Source organism: Aulonocara sp. 'chitande type north' Nkhata Bay, linkage group LG12 (assembly GCF_057382095.1).
Source record: "Aulonocara sp. 'chitande type north' Nkhata Bay isolate Kocher_YH1m ecotype deep benthic linkage group LG12, A_spYH_male_GT1.1, whole genome shotgun sequence".
In the NCBI taxonomy this organism is placed as follows: domain Eukaryota; kingdom Metazoa; phylum Chordata; class Actinopteri; order Cichliformes; family Cichlidae; genus Aulonocara; species Aulonocara sp. 'chitande type north' Nkhata Bay.
The window spans coordinates 7,083,243-7,109,483 of record NC_141355.1 but is presented as its reverse complement, the minus strand read 5'-3'; the positions used below and the strand labels follow the sequence as shown (position 1 = coordinate 7,109,483).

At 41.8% G+C, this 26,241-nt stretch overlaps 2 protein-coding genes across 3 annotated transcripts; both read right to left on the bottom strand.

Moving 5' to 3' along the window:
* Window positions 1-1,322: 1,322 nt before the first annotated feature.
* Window positions 1,323-20,463, bottom strand: mxd1 (MAX dimerization protein 1). 2 transcript variants are annotated; one of them, XM_086313379.1, is made up of 6 exons: window positions 19,245-20,457; window positions 18,501-18,600; window positions 11,252-11,281; window positions 5,200-5,314; window positions 4,852-5,011; window positions 1,323-3,429 (listed from the first exon to the last, which is right to left on the bottom strand). In XM_086313379.1, exons 1-6 carry the CDS (start codon window positions 19,309-19,311, stop codon window positions 3,233-3,235), a joined length of 669 nt encoding a protein of 222 aa, XP_086169505.1. In that variant the 5' UTR covers window positions 19,312-20,457; the 3' UTR covers window positions 1,323-3,232. The 2 variants fall into 2 exon arrangements, with proteins under 2 accessions (XP_086169505.1, XP_086169506.1); XM_086313380.1 differs by lacking the exon at window positions 11,252-11,281 and having other exon boundaries at window positions 19,245-20,463.
* Window positions 20,464-21,160: 697 nt separating this feature from the next.
* On the bottom strand, window positions 21,161-26,167 carry snrnp27 (small nuclear ribonucleoprotein 27 (U4/U6.U5)). The gene is made up of 6 exons (XM_086313378.1): window positions 25,973-26,167; window positions 24,624-24,750; window positions 24,156-24,268; window positions 23,967-24,046; window positions 21,816-21,880; window positions 21,161-21,463 (listed from the first exon to the last, which is right to left on the bottom strand). Exons 1-6 carry the CDS (start codon window positions 26,007-26,009, stop codon window positions 21,409-21,411), a joined length of 477 nt encoding a protein of 158 aa, XP_086169504.1. The 5' UTR covers window positions 26,010-26,167; the 3' UTR covers window positions 21,161-21,408.
* Window positions 26,168-26,241: the final 74 nt, after the last annotated feature.

Sequence of the window (26,241 nt, the reverse complement as noted above, 5' to 3'; positions counted from 1 at the left end):
AATGCGATGAGAGCACCACGCCTGAGACCCGTCACGAAGAAGAAAAGAAGGGAATGACCTTTGTGATGCACGTCGCTGTTGTCGTAAACACACTGTATGCGTCTGTTAGGCCGTAACAGGTGTGTCCGTTTTGAGCCGCTTTGTATGCAGGGATAAAAGTGTGCAAAAAAAGAAAAGAAAAGCCAAATATACACATGAACGTGAGTTTTCCCCTGATGTGGAAAGCTGTAGCTTAAACAACTGGTCTGACTGTAGTCTTGTTCTTTGAGAGATTCCACACCTGCTTCTTAAGGCAGATGCTGAGAGCACCAGGGTCTTTGTACTGGAAGTGAGAGGGGTGCGATGTGATCACTGACACATACAGTACACTGCCCAGCTACACACACACACACACACTTTGCCTGAACCACTGATGCCAACGCAGCATGTGGAGGAGGGTGTATTGCTCACACATGGTTGCATGGCACAAACACACACGCACACACACACACACACACACAGAGATTAGTGGAAGACAGAAATGAGACGATGGATGGGGAGGAGAGAAAAAAAAATGGTGGCTACCACAGAAAGACATTAATGCTCTTCTTCAAATAAAACAAATAAACAGAAACATGGATTTACAATGTTTTTAAAATCACCCACCCTCTACTACCAAAAAAATACATCTCTGAAGACAATAATGCAGTAAACTCACACACACACACGCTCACATACTGTACACACACGTATGCACCGACAGATGGCATTACAGTGAACACACCTGCCCACTCACACCTACTTTTCAACACCCCCACCCCCCCAACCCCCACCTGGTTAGCGTGGCTGCACAGTCCCTCTCCGTTTGGACAAAAATAAGCAGAGTTCGACACTCAACGACTAAACAATCTCATATCTATTTTTCTGCTTTCCTTTTTTTTCCTCCTTTTTTTTGTGTTTTTGTGTTTTTTGGCGTACCATCATCATGCTTTAAACTGAGATCTGCAAGTGGCGCATGCACAACACGCAGGGAGCTTCTTTTGGCACCGTGCTGCTACGACTGCAGGGGTTGATAACGCGTACATTCAGAAGAAACGACAACAGATCTGCGCTCCTGTCCCTGCCCGTGATGACTGGGAACCACACGCGAAGAGGAGGAGGAGGAGGAGGAAGAGGTGGGGTAAAAAGAAAAAGAAGAAGAAAAAAAATCTCACAAGGCTCAAGAGCCATTTTGTCTGAGGCACGGGCGTGGGGGAGGGAAAGGGGTGTTGGGAGGTAAACCGGCAGCGCCACTGCGCTTGACCCGGACACCTGCTCCTCTCGCTTTTTCTACTTTCTAATCATTTTCTTTTTTAAGTTCTTCAGTTTTTTTGTCCCATTATCCTTCTCTTATGGGCTTCGAAAATGGCTAAAAGAAAAATCAGAATCAGCCACAAAGAAATCACTTCCTAGGAGCACCGTGCTGAATTCAGACAGACACTAAAGCCTCGAGGCACAAAGAGACATTTCTCAATATTTTATGGATTGACTAGGCTGTGCAAACAAACTACATATAGGAAACTCTCAAACCTCACAAGAAGAACATAAGCTATAACTAATTAAATAGATTGTTTTTGTATATTCATCTATAGATTTATCTAATAAATACATCTGCTGATAGACACTTCTTTCTGTAAACTATTTACATTAAAAGGTATATATTTCTGCTAAAACAATAAATAGCTATGAAGGCAAGGCGAGGGAGAGAAAACTGATTTAGTTTAGCTGTGAGCAGAGAGAAAGAGAGATCCTGTGTGTGTGTGTGTGTGTGTGTGTGTGTGTGTGTGTGTGTGTGTGTGTGTGTGTGTGTGTGAGAGAGTGTGTGCTCCCGTTGAAAAGTCAAAGCCGACCATTTGTATTTCCGAGTGATTCACTTCATCTCAAACTGGACTCTCTTCATAAATAACTGGTAGGAACATCCACTCGCAAACCAAAACAACAACAAGTAATGAAATAATGCTCTCAGCCTCACCTGCCTGTCTTCTTTACATAAGTGGAATGTGCTCTCAGTAGATTCCCTTCCTGTTTAATACCTGGTGAATGGGGCAGTGAAGAAGTAGTGTACAAAAACGTACCAACACCCGCCAGAGCGTACCAGTATTGGGCCCAGTGGCTGGTGTTCATAATATCCATGACAAGCACACATAAGAAAGGGATGATGTTTGAAAAAAATAAAATAAATGCCCCGTCATCAGAGAGCGGCATAAAAACAATCAAACCCACCCCTGAAAACCCTCCCCAGTCACAATCTCATGCTGCACAATTTTTTTTGTTTGTTTTTTTCTTTTTTGTCGGTTTTTCTGTTACTTTTTGCTCTAAAGGGCAGGCGTGGACAAAAGATTACAGGGCAGTTGCGAGCCTGCCTGCCAAAGCCCGAGTACTGAGGGACATATTGCTGTCGACAGTTTAACATCACTCACACACACACACACACACACACACGCGCGCTCTAGTTTAGTGTCCGCAAAGTCTGCCGACTGACATGTTTTTCAAACACTCAGTTCATCTGGTGGCATTGCTGCAGCGGGAGGGTTGGGTGGGGCTTTGCTAAGGGACAGTGTTTGAAAAAGGTGATAGTTTTGTTTACAAAAAAAGCTATTTTAAGTGCAAAGTACCATGCACATACGGTCGACCGGTGAGCGGGACGCAAAAGCAAAAAAATAAACAAAAAAAGCCCCGCACCATGTCAGCATCACACCTTTGGGAGAGATGGAGCGGTCTGTGTGTGTATGTGTGTGTACGTGCGAGTTGATGTTATGTGTGTGAAGTATGGGTGAAATCTCATAAGTGCTTCCCATGGCTCTTGAGGCATAGAAAAAGAGGCAGTGGGACATTGTGTGGTAACATTCTCTGGCTGAAAGTTGTGTTCTGTTTTTGTGTTTTTTTTGTCGGATGGGGGTAGGGGTGGTTGTGGGGGGTGGAGTGTCTTTGACGTCCCGCTCGTATTATCGGTGCGGAGCAGAGCGGGGGACACCCTAAAGACTGACCGCTGATGATGGGCTGGATGTCTTGGAGGTGTTGCAGTCTGAATGGAAGTCGGTGTGCAGACAGGAAGTCCGCGGAGGCCCAGCTGGAGGAGGGGCCTCAGACTTGGTCAGTCCTGGTAAAGAGGGAGGAAGAAGGGCAGGAAGGGGAGGTGAGGTCGGAGCGGGACCAAGGAGTGGTGAGGGGGCTGAGGGAAAGAGGTGGGTGCTGGGTCAGTGACGAGTGCTGTTTATAGGCTGCAGCCCAGCTGCTTAGCCTTCTCCTGAGTGTCCTGCACGTGCTGCAGGCTGGCGCTGGAGTAGCCCTCATCGCTACAGCTGCTGCGCAGGCTGCCTCGCTCGTCCCCTGAGTCGCTCACGCTGCTGGTGCTCCACTCCAAGTCACCCAGCAGGTAGTCCATCCCCTCCACGTCCACATCCAGGTCCTCTGTTTGAACAACAAGAACACAAACACGACACCATTAAAGAGCTGAATGACAACTATGTCATATTATTCATCTACTCAAGTTTCTCCGCTTATAGAGAGGATGTTATTATTACTAGTAACACTAATTAAACAACTAGTGCGAGTTAATGGTGGAACCTGTACAGCCAGCAGCAGCAGCAGCAGCTGGTAACTCCCTGCTCTGCACATCCTGCAAAAGCTCTTTTTTCCTGTATTTAAAATCCCCTTTAAACAACAGGGACAAAGCTACACAGCATAAGGGTGACACATGCACAGATCTGTTTTCATTTTAACCATTTAAAGGTTTTTGATTTTGCTCTTTTATTGAGTGACTTAATGCATTCAGGTTGTTTGATGTCATGTCCCTGTAACCCGGTCCAAATAGACAAAAAAAGAAAAGAAAAAGTGAACACTGACAGTGCTCATTTGTGCTAGGAGCACTGTCAGAGCTACAAATGACTTCCAAACAGGCCGCTGGAGTGAATGTGTCTGACCAAACAATCAGACTTCATTGAGCGCGGACTGAGGTTTCCCACTGGGCCTGGTGCTAACTACACAGCACTGTGGAGCTGATTGGCATTTGCCATAGAGTAGCAGATTTGGCATGTCCACCACTGTCGCCCTGTGTGTTTTTACAGATGAGAGCAGGAGATCAGGGACGTCCTGGTCCAGACCTGGGAGGAAATGTACAGGACATCATCTGTTGTCTCATTAGAAGCATGCCCTGATATCATCAAGCATGCATATGATCCACAAACTATTACTTCTCCATGTTTCTTCTTTCCTCTTTTACATCATTTGCTTTGGAGGGAGGACATTAACCATATGACTAAACAACAATGAATGCCACATAAATGGCACTCAGTATAAACTGCTGAGTATCATTTGGAGTTGCTGCAATGACATTTGTCAGAACGGAGGCGTTTGATGCATAATTTTTTTTCACTTGGATTTTTGGGGTATTATTAAATTGAGCGCTCTGTAGGTTGATCACTTTTGTTTGTATCAAGAAATGTAGCATCCTTTCATTCCTAACACTTTACCTCGTCCACATCAGTATAGATATCCAGAATGTTTTTTTCACATTAAGATCTGATGAGTGTGTTTTTATAAGCAGTGTATTTACTAAGACGCTTTACTTTGCACTGTGGAAGATTGTGTTTAGTGATGATGATGAAGACAATACCTGACACAAGAACAATAAAATGATGCCTATTCTGAACTTCCTGCACAACGGTTCACCTCCATATTTTTTTCATGTGCTTTGAGAGAAGATGTTAAACCATCTGAATATTTGCCCGGAGGTTCCAGACATGAAACATGTGAAGAGTGACATGAATAAAAGCATGTGGTGGTAACAAAGTCGTCTGAGCTGGCCACAGCTCTGCCTGTGTGCAGCCTCACCCTGGTCAGAGTCGGACTTATCAGAGGACTGAGTGGAGCCGGTGCTGTCCATGCGGGTCCTCTCCACTCCCAGCTGCTCTAGACGCCTCCTCAGGTGTCTCCGCTCCCGTTGTAGCTGCTCCAAAGTGTGCTGAGCTTTCCTCTCGCCCTCCTCCAACCTCTGCAAGGAAGAAGGAGAGAAAACGGCGTGCTTCATGAACAGCTCCTAATCTGCTCCTGTGTACGTGTCCACAGCAGCTTATCAGCTACTGAAACACGCAATTACTAACACACTCAGCAACCGCAGCGGTCAACAAATTGCCCTCTTCACACCGATTAGGTGAGTGGTGCATGCGCACATCCACGCACCTTGATGTGATCTTTGGCCTTCATCAGCAGGCTGAGGGTGGTGTGCCTGTTAGCATCTGGTCCCAAGGGAACGAGGGATTTCAAGCGCTCCAAACACAGTCGTAGATGTGCCCGTCTGAAGAGGAAAGATAAAAATGAAGGTGGAAGATGCTATTAAATGTACAGAAAAACAAAAAGCAAAAACAAAACAAGAAGGTAGGCCACTGAAATCTGAAAATCCCTGATAAAAACTAGTCTTTACCTGAGCTTTGAAAAGCTGAATGCAAATATCTTAAACTATCCTGTTTTTTTCTACTCTTGTATTGAAATTGACCTTTTACTTAAAATTCACTTGGATGATTGGGCTTCAAGGACCTCAGATTTTTCACTGAGGGGAAACAAGCAACCTCTTAAAATACATCCAGGGGAGATTTTGTCTTCATACTAAGAGCCCTGAAAGGACTGTGTTTACATTTCTCCAAATACTGACAAATGAACAGGTGAATTATAACGGCAGCGTTTTTTGCCATCTTTTACTCTGACAAGCCTCGAATCAGTCTTGTGTCATTAGACTTTTCTAGGAACATGGGAAATAGGTGAAATGACTTATGCAAACGTGCAAACACACATGGAAATACAGTATATTAGGCAAAATCAGTGTTGGACAATTCTAATGAGTCTGAAAGCCAATACACCTTCCTTTATTCCTCTACACAGCCTGAACTGCCTTAGGCACGGCTTCCTGTCTTTCTTCAAGTACTCTTCAGGAATAGTTCTCCAGGCTTCCTGAATGACATTCAAAGCTCTTTGGATGTTGGCTGCCTCTTGTTCTCTGCCAACACAATCCCACACTGCTTTAACAATGTTGGACTTATTATTGAAGTACTGGCCAATCCATGACTGATGGAGTTCCATTGAGTTTTTCCATCCAGGTATACTTTTACTTCATTGGTAGCACGCATATTCTGAATGCTCACATTTAGACAAGTTTAACGGCAGTCTTAAAAAACACAACAAACCAAATCCTAAAGTGATGTAATATGTATCCATGACTACTGCACAGTGACATGGCCAGATAATTAGGACCAATTAGCATTTCTGCGCCAGACTGCTGTGAGGACAGGACTCTTTTTTTTTTTCCCTCATCTGTGGTATGTCTTGTCTCTACTTGTTGCAGGTGATTACAAGCAGCAGTGGATCCTTTCTGTTTCAGCAGGAAGTTAAAGCATTAAATAGAGTGGGAATACTTCCTTGTTGTGACAGTAACTGTCATAGTCAGGGTGGAATTTTTTGTCCACTTCACACAAATTGAGTTAGTTCAAAGAGGAGATTTGCGTGTGCTGAAGCAATGCCAGCCGATAAGTTCCTAGCATCAAAGCAAATATGAGGAACAAGCTGCAGTGAACTGCCTTTGTACTCTTCAGGCCTCATCAACCAGGTGTCATTACTGCAAGTATTTGTCAGACTGGAGCCACTAAACACTTTCTCCTCTTTAATGCAACCTTTGGGATCAAAGAGTATAAAGGTAGGAGCAAACGGAAAGAGGCGCCCTGTATGTTTCAGGAAGTCAGCAGTGTGTTAACTATTACATAATAGAGCTCGACAGGATGTGCGCCAACGGTCCTCTTAAACAAGAAGAAAACCAGAAAGCCATCTGCACCATATATTCAGAACTGCAACTGATGATTGATGTCACTTGCCCTTTATACCCCAGTCACACACACCTATACACAGTTCACAGCCTCTGTTTCCACCTGTATGCCCCTCAGCCCCTCTATGCTGGCAGCCTTGGCAATTTCTAAGGTCTGGTGGGTGTTGGTGACCACTTGACCCCGCTGTTACACAACACACACCTCCAGCTCCAGCCTCGTCACAGTGTGTACGTGTCTGTGCGCTTGTGTTTGCCTGAGCGAGTGGGCGTGTGTACGTCAGACTCTTCCTGAGAATGAGTGTAAAAATTGTTTTCTTTCTTTCTTTTTATTTGACTGTGCAGCTGAAGGGCTGGCCGGCTGAGCCGCTCACTTATTGTCTGCTGCAAATAATCCTAACGTGAGTGTCACTGCCGGAAAGAGTTTATTCAAATGGTGCGCATGGAGAGCTACGAGGCTGATTTGACTCTGGGCAGTGGAAGCGCACAAATATATTCTCAACCCCTTGCCCTTTAAAAAGATAAACACACAATCGGCGAGCAGAGCTTTTGCACGCACATACAAAACAGCTGAAGCCAAGTGCCTGCTTCTCAGCTGACTCAGTCCAAAGGACATGCAGACTGTCATTACATAACATGGAAATGGTCCGGCCTGTGTTGTTCTGACATAATAAGGGCTGGCTAATGTTTGTTAAACACTGACAGAGAGCAGACTCAAACAGCACGAGTCACATGGCGATTCAGAGAAACACTACGGCGTGGTCCTAACACACAGCTATTCCAGTGACAGGTTATTCTGGTTCACTGTGTCAATAGGTAACTATACAGTAAATGTGGAGCTGCAGCCTCAGGCCACAGCCTACATTTCTCTGGCCTTGTTTCACACTTGCATACGACTGACCTGAATGCATGTGTCTGGTCCAAAATGAGGTGAATGCGCCGCCTCAGTTTGTTATACTCAAAGCAGTTGCAGCTGTCGTCACCCCTTTGACCCAAAATGGTTTCTCCCAACTAGGTCAGCTGGTGCACTTTGCCTGATTAGCAGTAAATCACCTCGCTTTCAGGGCTCTTGCCCTCTGACCTCTAACAGTGAGTAATTTAACCAAGCCAATACTGATGGAAGGGAGGTTGGGTCTCATTGCACTCCTGAGGCTTTCCTAGCAGTGGGCTGCTGTGACTAATTTACTACTCACCACTGATGGCTTTCCATCATCACGTTAGTGGTGGGAGAAACTAACTAAGTAGGTTCTCTAGTGGTCATAATTGTGTTTTACTGCAGGGTATGAGGTGTGTCCACAAACACATACAGAGGGCTCAGCCTGTTCACTGAGCGGCTGGTTTGGATCATCTAGCTCAGAGAGTGACAGAGACTGTATCAAAATATGACTCCTATTGCTTTACATATGTAAACTGAGGACTTTACAATCATCCAAAAATGGCTTTTATCAATTGTTGGGACAGTTTATGTTCACATAAGCTAAAAGAAAATCAGCAAATTCAGGAAGCAGAATTGATTAACGAGCGTCATGACAGTTTCAACAGTACCTAACTCTAACCGTTCAATGTTTTCACCTCCACCCTTTTGCTAGTAAACCATCTCCTCTGATAACTTTTACATTTATTTCCATTACATAACCAAATTATCATGAATGAATGCTCTCCAAAATGTTGTCAAGACAACCAAGTTGTGCAGCACTGAAACTAGATCGGCTGCTCTCAGGAGCCAGAGAGCACAGTGAGCCACCTGATACAACCGTGACCCCGTCGTTCATCTCATCAGCGTCAGGAGGGCACCGTGACAAAACAGTGGCTCTGTTCAAGCATGAAACGATTCTCTCCTTAGTTCCTTTTGTTCATCATAACTTCCCAGAGGTGGGACCAAGTCATTGTTTTGCAAGTCTCAAGTAAGTCTCAAGTCTTTATCCTCAAGTCTCAAGTCAAGTCTCAAGTAATGTCAGGCAAGTCAGAGTTGAGTCTCAAGTCACTGGTGTAAAAGTCCGAGTCAAGTCACAAGTCTGAAACTTTGAATTTCAAGTCCTTTCGAGTCTTTAAAAAAAACAAACGAAAAAATAATGTTGCAGTTATGCTAAATGTAAATATTAGACCATGTAATTTTTAAATCTGTGTTTTTCTCAACACATGACAAAATAGTGAACTTAGAAAATATACACAAATTGTGAAATTGCACCTCTTTAAAATGCAGCTCAATTAAACCTAGCTCCAAGAATAATTTTCACCGACAGTTCTGAGATAAGCTGCATGTTATTCTTGGATGCGGTTGTAGGACCAGCTTTAAAATCGCATGACAAAAATATCATACACATTAAAAAAAACTGCATCACCAACGTAGCCTGGACAACATTTGCTAGTTAGATGAAGTCAGCTATCTCATCTTAGCATATTTATATGCATATTTATAATTATACGGTTCTTGGAGTGAGTGCATACACTCATGAAGTTTAGTAACTTCCGGTCACTGCAACAAGCCCAGGTACAGTTTACCAACGGATGGGTACAGGGACCATGAACTGCACCGTGTAGAACGAAAGACCATCGTACGTATCATAAGTTTACCAGTCTCACAAATCGTCGTCATAAATACACATTCCTTAACCGTTTATTAATAGGACCTTTGAGCTCAACGGTAATTAATTAGTAGTGGAAATAATTTCTGGTAGCATCACAGAAATGTAGCAGTGACAATAATACTGTATGCTGTAATCGTACTGGACAATTAGTGATACAAAAAACCTGTTTTATCCTGTGAATAAAAGTATATGTTTTTGTCAATGTACCATAATAACAGAAGCGAAACACAATATTGTGTCAGGACAATTCACTATTTATGCACAATAAACACAGGAGCATAGCGCGACAATTTCTGTTCTTGCTTGTAACCTATATCACCAATTATGTTATGAAAATGACGTATTAACTACTAAAAAACACTGACCTTCGTGTAAATGCTTGGAGCAGAATAACCTGTGAGCTGGAGTGTTCTGGGACGTTATATTTGATCTTTGAATGGCTGCAATCCAGTCGCCTCTTTGTTACTTCGGAAACATGAACAATTTCTCTTCAACGACGTAATCCGATAACAACCGATCTCTTTACCCGTCGGCTTCCCGTGGCTGTCATGCGACCGGCTATTGCAGTTAATAATACAACAGCTTCTTGACATTTTTGTGTTTCTTTTTATCGCTGTATAACTGATTTTAATTGAAAGCCTGCGTGCGCTAGTACCGCTTGCCACGAGTTCCCAGAATCCTTTGCGGTTCTACCCGTGAATGACGTCACATTTTCAATCTCTATATAATATGCATGTTAAATTTTATATTTGGGGTAAAATATCAAGTCTTTTCAAGTAAACCGGTTCAAGTCCAATTCAAGTCCCAAGTCATTGGTGTAAAAGTCCAAGTCAAGTCACAAGTCTTACAACATTTTTTCAAGTCAAGTCTAAAGTCATAAAATTAATGACTCGAGTCTGACTCGAGTCCAAGTCATGTGACTCAAGTCCACACCTCTGTAACTTCCACCCCCCTTAAAATAAATTACTTAACTACACCATAAAGCTCATTTTATTCTCATTACCCCCTTATCACCTAAATTCAAACTTGATTAGTTACGAGTTTACAAAAAACAACACGTCCACCATGTCTAGATATGCCACATCTCCCTTCTGCTTATCACGGGTTATACAGCTTACCTCTTACATAAGCTAACAGGGCAGTACACAAATAAAACTTGTGCTTTTGTTTCACGATGGCAACGCGCCAAAAGAGAAAAGGTAAGGTTTATTCAGGACTGTAATCTAGCTCAACTAGTTTCTCTGCAATTTGTGCATTCATGCAACAGGCGAGCCGTCAGCCTTAGTTCGTAACTGTAGGTTTCTTAATCCACCAGAAAGGCGCGTGATGTGAGCCTGTTTAATGTGCATCTGACCTACGTCGGGCCCATCCATATGCAGAAGGGATCCTGCTTCTCACGGGTCTGCTGTGCGGCTTCACCGATAAACCCGAGGATTCCACTGAATCGCGATCAATAATTCACCTGATAAAAAGTTGAGGTCCAGCTTCACCTGTCTACATACGCGCTGCTTTTCTTTTGATCGCCCACTCATGCATGTAAGCAGGCTCATAAAAGAGGACCAACGAACACGTCACACCACATCACCAGAGATTCGCCTACTACAATTTTAAAATCCTGATAGTCACTCTGAGAGCATTCACCTTAGATCTGGAACTTTAAAAAATGTACCTTCTTTCAAAAAGGTTTCAGATTATGTTACAGGTTACAGGACCTGAACTGGCACTGAACTAATTTAAAGACTTCCTCAGTGTGGGAGGGCATGGGGTGGCGTGAATTGATATTTTCATGGATTGAAGAACACAAACACACAGAGAGATTTGATTTCTTTTTTTTTACCTGTTCTTTTCCATTTCGTTGTGTGTAGACCTGCAGAGATAAAACAAAACACATATGAAAAATCAGACATAATAAAAAAGCCACTGATTAAAATGAAAAAAGCTAAGGCTTCCCCTTCTCCACATGCACCGCAATCCAGGCAGAGGAGGGAGCACGAGAGAAAGGGTTGTGTGGGAGTCTGTGAACAGCCGGAGCTGCTTACAAAATAAGATTCAAAGAGGGAAAAAAAGACAGAAAAAAAATGAAGAAAAGCCTGGGTGTTCTTATGCCTGAGGCCTGTTTCATGGTGGAAGCTTTTTTTAAGGACCACACTCGTACACAGATACGTGATGAGGAGGCCCGACGGTAAACATAGTAACAGTAACCAGAAACAGGAGTAGATGGGACTCTGTCCCTTCATATTGCCTGATTATCCATTGTACATGCAAGCCTGAGCAGAGTGGGGGTGGGGGGAACACAGTGAAGGTAAAATGAGAGATAGAGGTGTGCTCGCGGCCAGCATGACTCTGTCATTGCAGTATTAAAACATCTCTCTATCTGTAACACACACACGTACACACACACACAGAAATGGGGTCAAGTGTAGGGTTTGGTAGAAATGTGTCTGACCTGTGAGAGAAAGGATAAACAGGAGAGCAGGTCACGAGCAGAGAAGAAGATCCCCTCTACATTCTTGAACGCTACTCAACCTCCACCTGAACCCCACCATCCACCCCCATGCTGAATCCCAAAATAGCCTCTGCATTTTTCCAGCTCTGCAAACTAATGCACTGTCCTGCCTACACACATACACACAAACACAACCTCAAAGGTGCCCCCTCGTGTGTAATCTCAGTTGCTGGGCCAAACCTGGGTTTAAAGCTCGGGGTTGACCATATTTTCACTGTGTCGCAGCGTGTCACTGCAGCATGTGTGTGGCTGTCTTTCTGCCACTCGCTTTGGGTGTTCTCTCTGTCACTTGGCCCCCTCTAGCCAGTGTACATTCCTGTATGGGGCAGCCGCTAGTGACATAACAGAGCTGGCAGGGAAGTGATCCCACTCACTGAGGCTAGATTTCAGGCTCTGAGACACCTCATAGCTCTCTGCTACTTTACCAAACACACCTATGCCACCACAATGCAGAAGCAATATTTAAGATGACATGCTATGCTAATTTCCAACTCCATCACTGTTCTAGTTACTTAAAGTACAGTCATATGAAAAAGAAGGTTTCCACAGGAGAAAACTAAATACACACATTTTCTGCTTGCATAGGAACTAAGATCTTAAACAGCAGCCAGGTGCTGCTAATTAAATGCATTTGTTTAACTGATCATCTCCAAGTGTGAGCACCTCTATAAAAGCTGAGGTTTTTGCAGTTTGCTGGGCTGGAGCACTCAGGTGTGTGTTAACACAGGGCCACAATCTTTCGAAGAGTAGATGGCCCAGCAAATTCCCTCTGTGCAGTGCTCAGAGAAACTACTGGCCTCAGTTAGTATGTTAAATATTAAAGTTCATAACAGTACAGTTCAAAAAAGAATGAACATATGGTTGATTTGGAAAGACTGACAGGAGAAAGTCTCTTCTCTCCCCTAAAAGAACATAGGAGCACAGTTTAGGGTCCCAAAGTTGCACCTGAACAAACCCAAACAATTTTGAAACAATGTCCTTTAGACAGATGAGACCAAATTGGAGATGTTTGGCTATACTACACAGTGCCAGCCCAAAGACCACATATTAACTTATAGAGGGGTGCTGACTTGGACTTATGTTGCAGGCACAGGATTTGGACACCTTACAATCACTCAGTCAACCATGAATTTCTCTGTATAATAAAGTATTGTGAATTATAATGTGAGGCCATCTGTCTGACAGATAAAGCTTGGCTCAAACAGAACGACTAAAAAGAAAATAATTAAGATTCTGCAGTGTCAAAGTTCAGATCTCAACCTTACTGAAATGCTGTGGTGCAATCTTAAGTGAGAAGTGCATCAAAAATACCTGCAAACCCAATGAACTGAACCAATGCTGTCAAGACGAGTAGGTCAAAATTCCTCAACAATGATGTGAGAGACAGATAAAGTCATAAGGAGACAGCTACTTCGAGGTATTGCTTAAAGGTGGTTCTACAAGCTTCTGAATCTTGGGAAAGTACTTTTTTGTCACAGAACTATACAGAGCCTTGTGACAGACAGGCTTGTGGGTCAACCTCAACATTTGTTTTTGGAGAGGAAATCACTGACCAAAAATAGAGAAAACACACAACAAACAAGTCTCACTAAATGAGCTACTGTCACCTCAGAGGTCCTCAGAAGGTTAAATACTGGATCACAGAGTTGCTGCCAAACGATTCACCAGCGCACTTTTCTTTCAGCTGCATCAGCCTGAACAACACGGCGTGATCACCACCGAAAGGCACCAGTTGACTGCAGAATGATTATGGCAAGCTCCTCGTGTAATTTCCACAGTGCACTGTAGTTGCGTATTGTATGAATGTGTGTGTTTGTGAGTGAGGAGGGGGAGGACTCTTTCTCCTTGTCTGTAATGGAGGCGCTGCTGTTCTCCACTGACGGCCAAAAGTGAGAGCAGAGCAGGAAAGACACAGAAGGATGGAGGAGGTGAGGAGAGAGAAATGCGAGAGGGAGACAGAGAGAGAAATGAGGGGGAGGGTGGACTCCTTACTACTGACACACATGCACACGTCCACGCCAGAAACATGGCGAGTCCCCTCCCCCACTACTACTACTCACACATCTACGCTTCGGGGGAAATGGCAGAAACCGGAGGGGCATATGTATAAATTCAAATATAAATGCCTGCCCTATATTTGACCAGAATCAGCAGCAGAAACAACATAAAACTGATCAAATAACACCAATTAATTGATTTGATCTTTTCCAGCAGAGATCAACCCAGGTTATTCTGTACTGTTAATCACCAAGAGACAATGTCAGATCCGACTACATCAAATCATCGTTGCAGAGATACCCTTATTAATGCCGTGTGATTCTGCTGCCCTTAAATAGCAATGAGTAATAGCTGAAAAAAAATGCTTCAGAACTGGAAATGGAAAAAGGAAAGGCTGGTGAACGAAAAGTTGTTTTTTGGTTGTTTTGGGTTTTTTTTTTTTTACCAGAAATAGCAACAAACCAAGTAAGTCTACACATGCTAGGACATGATCTGAGTTAGAAGCACGTCTTTTCAATACTCTACACCCTGTGTTTTTGAAATCACAGCAGAAATGGTAGCACACTCCAAATTTGTCCCAGTCACTTTTGTCGAAATCAACTGATATACTGCTCGATGTAATGAATAAGCAGTTGTTTCCTTTAATAAAGAGGACCAATGCTGTATATTTTCAGCTTCATATATTTATTTCTAGACCAGAGGAGCTTTGCATAATTTACAGTTCAAAATAATGGTCACATATCTCTCCTAATGGGCCTTTGTGCCGCCGTTCAGTTCACAATCCACGCGAAAGAAGCTGCTTTAGCTCCCCTACCCCACAACTTTCTTGTGATTGCCCCACATGAAGAGAAGGTTTGCAGAGGAAATGGGTGGGGCTTCTGAGATCACAATCAAACTTGATTGTGTCAGAGACAAACATTAACACTCTCATTGACATCATACACAGCTGTGAATATAAAAAAAATGTCCTAAATTCATATTTATCTTATAGCAGGCCTTAGTGCAGCTCCATCACTTCATTAACTGTGAAACAAGCCGTTTTTAGCTCTTCTCCTTTAACACCACAATTTTCTGAACTAAGCTTTCCTCCGATTAACTGTCCCTCATAAAGACATTGACTGATCAGCAGATTGGTGAAGCTTCTATGCTCACAACCAGAGCTGCATACACTCTCTGACATGATAAAGATCCCAGAGTAGAAAAAAACTGTCTGAAGCCTGAGTAATTGGCTTTCTGGGATTACTGGGACATACTCAGATGTCATTATTTAAACCTTTGACCATATTTAGTATGAACATCATAACTGTATAGATAAGACAGGAAATGTATATTTCAGACATGATGCTGGTTTCTATAAGTTGGCTAAACTGTTTTCTTTTGACTACACTTGAATTCTTGGCCACAAAGTTATTAGATTAACCATCCAGAGTCAGGCTGGTCAGCTTTATGAGTCACAAGATGCACCTCAACTTCTTCCAAATTCATTTCCTCCATTGCACATTTAGTTTTCCCTCTTTTATTGTTTACTTTTAGTTACGTCAGCCACTTACAGAAAACCGCACAATGTTTTTTTTTTTTTTAAGTATACCAGTGATCAGGAATAACAGGAAAATGTCTAGATTTCTATCAAATCAGAGGCAGATGTAACTGCTACAAAAACCATACAAATACAGGAGTAGAAAAGAGTGTTGATAGTCCAGAAAATATACCTACAATCCTACATCAGATGAGTCCTACACAAAGCAGATTATGCACCCCAGCATATATTTTCTGCACTGACGGATGAACAATGGATGAACAGTGTACCCTCATGGCAATACACCTGATACACCAGTTTCACCAACAAAGCATGTCTCTGAAATATTTTTAGAGGTATTATGAAACTCTTCTGTAACTGTAGCATCGAAACTTTTTATTGCAGCTTCATGCAATATGAACCATCAAGCACTTTAAAATATTTATATTAATTACTGGATCTGTGCAAACAGCTGGTGGTGCTCTCATCAGTTGCTTCTTTGATCTGCTGCTTTTTTAAAATGTTTGAATGAAAAGAAGGCACATAAAGGTTGGGATCAACAATATGTCAGTTTTGTGTTTACTGAAGGACAGAAGCAGGTGCCTAGATGTCACTGTTTTATCTCAAAGATCAGTTTCCAACAGCCTTTAATTTACTTCATCCTCTCTGTTGAAACAATCACCTGCAGTAGTTTAAACCTGCCTTTTCTTTGGTAAAGTTTGTACACACAGGAGATAACTTCCTACACAGGATCATGACAGCAAACTGGAGTCCAATCGCAGAGTGCAAATTGATCTACGGATTGCGGAGGCAACACAAATCTGTCCTCATACCATTGATTTACGGAATTCAGGTTAGAGACTCTAAATTGACTAGTGTCCACTTAGAAGACAAGCGCAGCCCGGACTCACCACCACCGGACTCACTTAAATGTCTTCTGCATCACCTTGACTGACCCACTTTTCCTTACTGTGGGGTCATTGACTTTAAGCCAGGATGACGTTTGTATCTGTCACTCATATACTTTAAAGAACACATGGGGAAGACTAAACGTAATCTTAACCTAACAGACTCACACATACGTGTGACATCAGTGGACCTTTTCTGCAGTGTTATATATGAATTAGCCATTAGACTCTGAATTACAAAATATTACTTGGTAGCAACACCTAAAGTGGCCTATGCATACAGCATGTCAGTGCTGTTGACAGATTATGGAGCGCTTCTAAAGCCCTGTCCACATATAAGGTGAGCTGATGGGTGGACACCAGCAGATATTTCAGGTTCTGGTTGCATAGGTTATCCTCTTGCACATGTGCCACCCTGTCATATGTCAGTCAACACAATCCTTTACCACCATTGGTAGATGCTTTTCCATCAATACTTCACTGACAGATAAGGCATAGTCTGCACATCATGTAAATGTTAACTCAGCCTACGTACAGTAAATCTTTTTCATACAAGCTATGGATTGAACATGTACGCATGCACCCTGTGCCATGGGGTGCATGGCACAGGCACCCCATGGCAACCTCATATAATAGGTTATTTATTATATAATACTGTTTATCAGAATTTTCTTCTCTGCAAATATTTCAAATCAAATAAATAACTAAACAATGCAATCAGCTGCTACTCCAGTAAGTCTTTAATCCTTTGTACCAACTCAACCTCCACCGACTCAGTATGCAGCTAGTGAGACTAGCTCTTGCTCTTCTATGCAGCGTCAGTGAGCTGAACCAGTTCTCTATGTGCTGCAGATTCTGCTTAGAGAGGTCTTCCATCTCCAAGTGAAACTTCAGGGTAGAGGGACAACTGTAGTCACTCGCTGTACACGGTGGAGTTGGAGCCTGTCCAACCCTGGGAGAGATCCTCTCTGGGGAAGCATGGGGATCACTAAAACTGCAACATAACTTGAAAGCTAGCTGGTAAACCAACATGAGGCAGTAAGGGTCACCTGGTTACCAATGACTAAACATTCATGATAAGAACACTGTCCATTAGTAAACTGACTGCAGATAGTGTTATTCTATGAGAAAATAAGAAAATAAATGCTGATATTTTCACTATATTAGGTATACTAAAAACTGAACACGTAAAACACATACGTGAAAAATACTATTATAAGTATTGTGGTATTTTGTGTTGGTTGAAGAAACAAAGATGCAACAGGCAGGCGGTAATTCTAACAGTTAAAACATTAGCTGACATCAGCTGTGCTCTCACTGTGGCAGTCAGTGATAAAAAAGATAATAGATAATTCATAATCCTATGTTCTATTCTTCATCAACATCATAAAGTGTGCAGGAATGACTGAAATGCAGATATGGTGATCAGACGCTAACCATATCTATAGCTTACAGTGGAAGATCAGAGAGCTGACTTATTTTCTGTAACAATCCGAAAGCTTCTACGGATAAGCTCTCAGCAAAATACATGATCAGATACATACAAATACAATTTTTTTTGCAGATATATTACGTAAAAGGCATTAACATGTTATTTTGATTATAAAATTGGCCTAGCCTGTCTGTCTTTTCTTTGCAGTTAGATTGGTGTTTGTAACAGTGTGTCTGACCCGGTCACTATTTGATGTCAAAACAACAAGGTAGTGTCTCGCAGTCATAACCCTTTTCAAAGCTTTGGATGTTTGATTGTGACCATGTTTGGCCAAGAGCACAAAGTCGCTGTTTCAACAGCGTTGCTGTGAATATAACAAATTATGCAAATAGGGATGAGGCTGCTATCTCTGAACTCACTGCACTTCCTGCCATTTTAAATTTGGGCAGTTAGCGTGTCCACCTGGAAGCACAGTACAGAAATGCATAAAAAAAAAATTTTAAAAATGAAAAAGCAAGCCTCACATCACAAGCACCAAATAAGGATTTTGACTTGAAACACAAACACTAGTGTGATGAAGAATGGCTTAATCCTCCAAGAAGTGAGGAGGGGAAGAGAAGGGGGGGGGGGGGGGGGGGTGTGCGGGGGGACCCCTGAAGTGAGGATGTGATGGGCGACTTGTTGCAGAGCAGGAAACCAATCAGGCATGTACAGTTTTGCCTTTACCTGCTACTTGTGTTTTTCTTGCTTTTGCTTTTCCTTTTCAAACTTTCCCTCTCCCGGCTGCTGATGAATGGCGGCATGGAGGCATAGCCATGTTCAGCTTCTGCAAGCAAGTAAACAACATAGTGGTCACATGTCCTGAAATCCTGCAATGGAAAATATACCCACAGTGAACAGAAGGAGAGACTGCACAATGTGTCACATTTCAGCTTTAGCTTTTGGCATCCCGCAGCAATGTCTTATGCTTTTTAGCAGGCATGCGGGGAATGGGTCTCAAGTAGTATCTTTTAGCCCTTTCCCCCTTCCTCGGGATGGACAATGATGTCATCTTGAACTGGAATAAACCCCACTAGCAAACCACAACAGAAGGAAAGGAGGGGCGTCCACGAAAACAATGTCTCCCTGCACATCTGCCACATATGCATTCATTCTTTCATTATCGCGAATGCAAATGCCCGTTTGTCTTTACACGTATGCATTATGCGCCTGTAATCACATATTTATTAGCACCTGTTTGGGGCAGGTGATGCAGCCTGCTGAATCGATGCGTGAAATTCGACATTTATGAATTTATTTCATGGCCTGATTGTTTGATGTAATAAGAATAATAATGGGAAGCAACAGGATTTAGGAACGCATCAAACGACGTGTGCTTAAATCCGAGTGATTCGGAGGGGGAGGGGTGTTAATGTTACATTGCACAGAGTGAATAAGAAAAGAGTAGAAAAGAATACAATGATACTTTACCTCGTTCCCTGCGATCAAGGTACTCGGCTGCTTCGATCAACATCTGCACCATTCCGATCGCCGCCATTTTAAACAATAACACTGATAATTTAACAATCCTAAAAGGAATTCCGTGGCTGTACACAGGCTGCTTCAGGGTCCTGCTTCTTTTTCACACTTGGGTAGCTCGCTGTTCTGTCAGTTATTATTTTTAAAGAGCCAGAGAGAGCGCGTTACAGAGTTGGTCCTTCACTGTTAAAGGCCTTGAATGCAGCACCAGTCAGTTCGAAAAGCCAAACTTCCTCTGTGGTTGTTAAATTAAGGATATGGTGTTAGCTGGCTAGTAAGGGCTGACACTAATAACACTTCTTCAGGAGCTAAGGTTACTTTGTTCCCTTTTAAGTCAAAATGCCAGCTAAATATCGTCAGCTTTATAGTTGGCTCTTCGAGAAAAGACGGCTTGTTGACAAAAACAAAACGAAAGGCTGTGTGACATACAAAAATAATCCCCGAATTGCTCTATTTGATGAAAAAAAGGCTGGCTAACGTTAGCGCCAATGTTAAGCTGTCAAATTAAATATGGAAAGTTCTTGCTATCTCGGTTGTATTTGGAAAAGCTTCGGCCAGTGAAAAAAAGAACGTTAGCATGTACAGTTGCTAGACACTTGCCTTGTGAAAATTATATATATATATATATATATATAAAAGAGCTAGCTGTTTTAAAGTTCAGCCGACGATGTCATCCAACCTTATCGGTTCAGAGCTATGGCTGGTTAGTTTTGCGCCGGTTTAACGCGCGATACGTCTCGCTGGAAACGCAGATAGCGACTGACATCAACTGAAGAAGAGTGACTGTTTGTCAAACAGCTTCCAAAATAGTGGCTTGTTGATCTGGACACCAGCTCTCTACTGTACTGTACAAAGATTCTGGGTGCTGCAATGTGATTGGATACTGAGTATAACCTCTCAAGCTCCTATTCGGCGTTAAAACCGTCAATTGCAGAGAGGGTTCAGCGCTTACTTCAACTGTGGACCTTAAGCAGCCATTTTGGTTCTAATTAACATCGGCTGAAACACACTGTGTACAGCCACAATGGAGACAGTTTCTGCGCTATACACTCCTACACAGTAATTGGTTGTTTTTTTCTATGAACTTGACAGCTATTGGCCCTAGTGGGCACGAGCCTATCTGACAACGCCCGCTTTTGACAATCAACACGCCTCTCTGCCATGCTGTTTCTCGGTGTATGGCAGCGATTGGCTCCCGTTGTGTCATTTAATAAATTTTGTGATACATGATTGGTCCAATTCACATGACCTCTTATCATTGGTCTCTTTCTTCTCCGTCACAAACTATCTGCACGCATGCGCCCGCTTGTTGCTTTCTGATCCATAATGGCTTTAAAAGGCTCGGCGCTAGATTGGATCTGCCGGAGGGATGCTCGGTTATGATTGGTAGTTGGGGTAAGGACAAGTACAGGGATTGGTTATTTTGGTGGGTCGGTTCTGTCAGACAGCACAGCTGATCCAATCTAGTATGAAACATTTAAACGCTTGCTTCAAAATGAGAGGGATCATTATTTTAGAGCACGATAAACCCTGGACTTGAACAAATACCACCCCAGGAAAGGTTTCTTAGCAGCCTTTACGTAGGACTGAATTTAAACCTGGATTTGAAACAATCCTATAGGATACATTTCTCAGAGAACACCAAATGAGATTATGCTATATTTAAACTAGAAAGAAACGCAAGCATTCACAGGAATAACCAATCTGATCCTATTCAATCCTTAAAAGGGACAATGAATAATGTCATATTTAGCCATTATTTCAAAAGAAACTGTGTTCCTGCACAACCTAGCGGATGGATATTTAATCAGTGCATAAGCATTTTAATAAATTAATTTTCATAATCAGGACAGAAAGCATGTTTTTTTTAATGCTTTTATTTCAAATAAATCATCCATGTCAGCAATATTAAGCTCAGTCTCACCCAGCTGTGAGTACATCTTGCAGGTACTTCTATTTACATGTATGCATTTGCTTATAAAAAGGTATATACACGACTGTTAAATCACACAAAACACGTAAGATATTGAACATGCCATCTATTTTCATAAGGGTGGGGGGAAGGGAGGGTACACACAGGTAAACTTATTGGGGAACATTGGAGTTGATGATACTTTCAAGCAATGAAGTCCAGCGGCCTGTTAAATCCACCCTTTCTGTTCATGTACTGCCTGTAAAATAAATATATAAGAAAACATTATATCACTGTTTCCCTCCCAACACACACAGATTACATCATCGAGCACCAATGGGAGCGTTGGCATCTCTGCATAGAAACACCTGCGGAGGTGATTGGCTACTTTAACAGTGATAGATGCTGAGAGTGCACACTGTGAAGAGGGGGGGCAGAAAAATTGACGTAACTCAGCAACACGACTAACAGCTGGGGCTCCAAAAGAAACTTTAAAAAGGATCTGTCACTAACAAAGGAAAGCTTATGAAATATCCAAAGAGACGTGCTGCACTGTACAGACACGGCACAACCAAACAACTACAAATGCTTGTTTCTGTTCAATGACCTACCTGTATTTTCTCTTCATGGTCACATTGACGGCATACGCGTTACTTGAGCCATCAGTCTTCTTCCCCTGTGTAAAAACAATGTTACTGCATGACATATCACGAAACAAACTTTTAAAAAACATTCTTAGCTAAACATGACAGTGTACAGATGAAGCTGAATTGGGTCAAGCTCATGATAGCAGTTGGAATTCTCTAAATATGCATTTCACGGAACTGAAGGATTTTGATCAGTGGAAAACAGTTTTGTTAATAGGACACAAACCCAGTGGCCTGCCAGAGGAACCTCTTTATCAACAATAACACTGCTAGTGTTCAATGGACTGAGTTTTGAAGTGACCCTTTTCAACCCACTGTTTGCTCTTTGTGATTATATTAAGCTTACCAACTCTTATTGGATAAACAGTTTGCCCAACCACAACTATTAGCTTATAATTGCAACTATTCATCCACTTCTTGTAACTGCTACTCTTTATTTAGTGATTACTTTAAGTCTATCCACTTATTTTCCCCTTTTGATCATTTTCATAATAGACAGGTTTCATACCATTTAGAATGTTAATCTATTCTTATAGCTAACAATTTGATTTGATTGAATCTTTATTTTTAATGTGCCTGTTATTCTGTTTTCTGTCAAGATGATCCCACATTGCTTCAATAATGTTGATGCTCAGCTATCTAACCGGGTGTGCTTTGGCAGTGTGACTGGGTCATGCTAAACAATGAAGCCCTTGCCAGTCACATGCTTCCCAGATGCTATTACATGGTTGATTAAAATGATGGTACTTTTCTGTGTTCATACTGAACAGCACTGCTTGAAGTGCAGCCCCAAACCACAAAAAAGCCTCCACCCTCTGTTTTAGATTGCTGCAGACACTCAGTGTTGTACCTCTATCTTAACCTCCTGCATACATATTATGAAAAACTGAACCAAGAAACTCACATTTTGATTTATCATGTCTAAGACTTGTTACCACCGATTTTCAGTTCAGTTCTTGTGTAATTTGGAACACTTCAGCCTTTTCTCCTTTTATTCTTCCTCAAGAATGGTTTCACCTTTCCACTAACACTATTTTTGATGAGGCTTCAGTGAACAGATGACCACCCGAAGGGTCAGATGCTTCCCTGTGCCAGGTCATTGCTGGATTTGTTCCTACTTCAAAAGAATATTACTTTTAGATACTGTGACAGGCTATTAGCAACAAAAGTCCCTAAAGGGTTAGGGTTATAACACTGCTCGTTATAGAAGCAAAATAAATGAGAGCGGCTCAAGACTCTTGCACAGTACTGCAAACTTACATTAGCCATGGGGGGCTTGCTGTCATGTGAAAGCTGCTCTATTTGTACATGAATGTAGATTCATGTACAAACATTTCAGTATGTGTCAATTATGTCAATTTTTAACCGTTTTAAGCCCACCATAGAACCAAGTCCGCCTGAGCTTATCTTTACATTATTACATGCTGTAGTGCCATTTTTGGAGCATTTCCAGTTGCTATACATCAATAAAATCATTATATCCTAAATTTAAATCATACGAATGCAATATGTCCATAGTAACTACATAAATACCAAAAATGTGCAATAAACTAAAAAAGAAACTGAAAATTGTTTTTTTTTTTTACAAATTTTTCTAGTTACAGAAACTTCAGAGGTACATCCCCCAAAACTGTAAATGCAAAGTTTCACAAAATAGTTCCCAGCCACAGGAAATTTATTTTGAGTGTCTTTACAATTTCATTTTTGAGATACACTCATTTTTACAACCTGCAGCAAAAACGAAAATATAATAGGGATTTGAAAATAGTTATGCAAATTGGAGCGTGCACGCTCCAATTTGACAGATAAGCAGGGGGAAAAAAAAGAACCATAACTCAAAAACAACAGTATTCCCCTAAATAGAAAGAGTCAAGGGAAAAATGTGAAAAATGTCCCCTTTATTTAAACAAGGACAACCTGCTTTTTACAGCAGCTGCTCTAATCAATTTCATCAGTGCCAATGTGCTTTTGGAAGTTCCATTTCAATCCACTGAAATAAATGCAAACATACTGTGTGTGTGTGTGTGTGTGTGTGTGTGTGTGTGTGTGTAGTGAACTTTATTAGAAATAAACTGCACCCCCTTGTGGCTGCATAACACATAGAACAACTCTCACCTTGCTGGTATCAAAGTTCCCAAATCCCATAAGCTTCATCATCTCAATCTCCTCCTCCGTTTTGCCCTGCATGTCCTCCGCTATTTAAAAAATAGAAAAAAAACATTGAATTTAGTCTCTGTTACTACAAAATGCCTGAAAAACTAAGATTCCTGCTTAATGTGCAAGTGTATAAATAATGTCTGATACCTGAGATCTGAATGGGCTTTGCCGTCTTTTCCTTTGAGTCTTTGCGCTCATCATCTCGTCTCTCCTTTTGTCTCGAAGGAGAGAGGGAGGAGGATCGATGACGTCGGGGAGACCTGCAAAAGGAGCACAGTGATGGCTGCAGGATGGGTTATCACATCTAATCAGAGCAAATAAGGCACTTTGTGGTGCTCTTGTATTGTTTAAAAGAATCTCGACAAAAAGTTTGTTAACAAAGGGCAAAGAAAATCACAAGTGCACCACTACTCATCTGAAACAACACTTCTCTGTGATAGTAAACTGGAAACTGCCGTTTATTCAGTATATACTAACAATACTCATTGTGACCAAAATCTATCACAGCTCTGCATGGGTAAGGTCTCTAAAATAGTAAATGAGGTGGAAATATTAGTCTTGAAAACAAAGTTTCTCTAAACACAAAAACAAATACACCAACAAACAAAAATTCACCTTGAGCGTCTCCTGTGAGGAGACCGTGAGCGACTCCTGCGACGGTCCCGTTCCCGATCTCGAGAGCGATCCCGCTCCCTTCGTCTTCGCTCACGCTCTCTAGAAGTTGAGCGGGAACGTCTTCTTTCTGGAGGACGAAATGACATCATGGCATTAACTGAAGCGTCTTGAACAGCAGACTGGCATCTATATACTGTAGCAGTCTTAAAAATCCAAACGTCGGCTATTTTCTTCTGTACTGTGTTGGATTTCTGCCATACCATATAAAATAAAACGTCTAAATCTCACATATAATTGGGAAAAACTGGTTGAAATTTAACAACTTTTTTTTTAGAAATGACTGTTTTGCTATTACTTCTGTAGGATGGAGTATTATGTATTTTCATAGGTACTGGTATCATGTCTGAAATTGGGCCAACCATAATCAGCACACAATTTCTTGCTACTTACCTTGGTTGTAGTAAAAAGCAAACCGAGTACAAGGTGCTAAATTAGTACCAGTTCATTTGCCATTTATAGTCAAAAGTACTGTACCATTTAGGAACCCACCAGACGTGACCATAGCATAGACTTTCACCTTTAATTTATAGGGTTTAATTAAAAAAATGTTGCATTAACTATTTAGCAAAAATTGAAATGACAGTGAGAGGCTATGAGATATTATATCCGCTTCATGCGTGAGAGTACAACAAGCATACAGTCCTCGACTGACCCTGAAACTGCTTGTTAGTCCACTATGCATCAATTTTTAACCTCTAAAAATAGAGGACTGTGTATTGGATTTCCCAAACTGATCATACAAAAATCTCGGGAAATTAAACTGTAATTTGTCCAGCAGATTTTCTGTATCTTTGAATCAAAGCTGTATCTTTGCAAAACACACGTTAATTATCCTGATAAATCACGCAGAAATATATATATTTTTAACATGCAGTTTTTTTATTCCAAAAAAACCCCAACCAAACAAAAAAAACAAAACAAAAAACAAAAACCCTACATCAGACCCAAAAATGCACTGCTGGTTAGGATGGCGTCTTCTCCTCCCGTGGACCCCTGGAGAGTGTTTTTGTTTATCCCCCATTTTATGCACAGTACGTGAACGCAGCTCGGGAATCGTATCGAAGCTACTGCGAGTTCTCCACACATCTAGAACCTTTTGTTAATACGACAACCCAGTCGATGCACACAGTTACAATTAAAATATCAGTTTTGCTTCTAGTCCCTTTGAGGTATAGGTTATTATCTTTATCAGGCAGAAAAACGCGATTTCATAAAGCACATTTACTTCTCGGCGTGTTGGCGAAGAGACGACGTTAACAGAAAAACAGCTAGCTACTTCAGTTTCTTACCTCGTCTTGGAGGAGTTCGACTCCTGCTCCTACCCATTCTCCGAACAGATAAGATACTAGACTCACAAAAAATGGAAAATAAATTTAATACAAATCAGCTGGAAGTTATTTGTATGTCGCTGGTGGATGCTACTAAATGCTACTCCAAACCGGTCTCTTTTTTTTTCTTGAGCTTCGTATGCAAGTTTCCGGTCACGTACAGGAAGAAGAGCGCCCTCTACCAACCTGGAGGATAGTTTTCTTGTTTGGTGGCATAGCCTTTATGATGT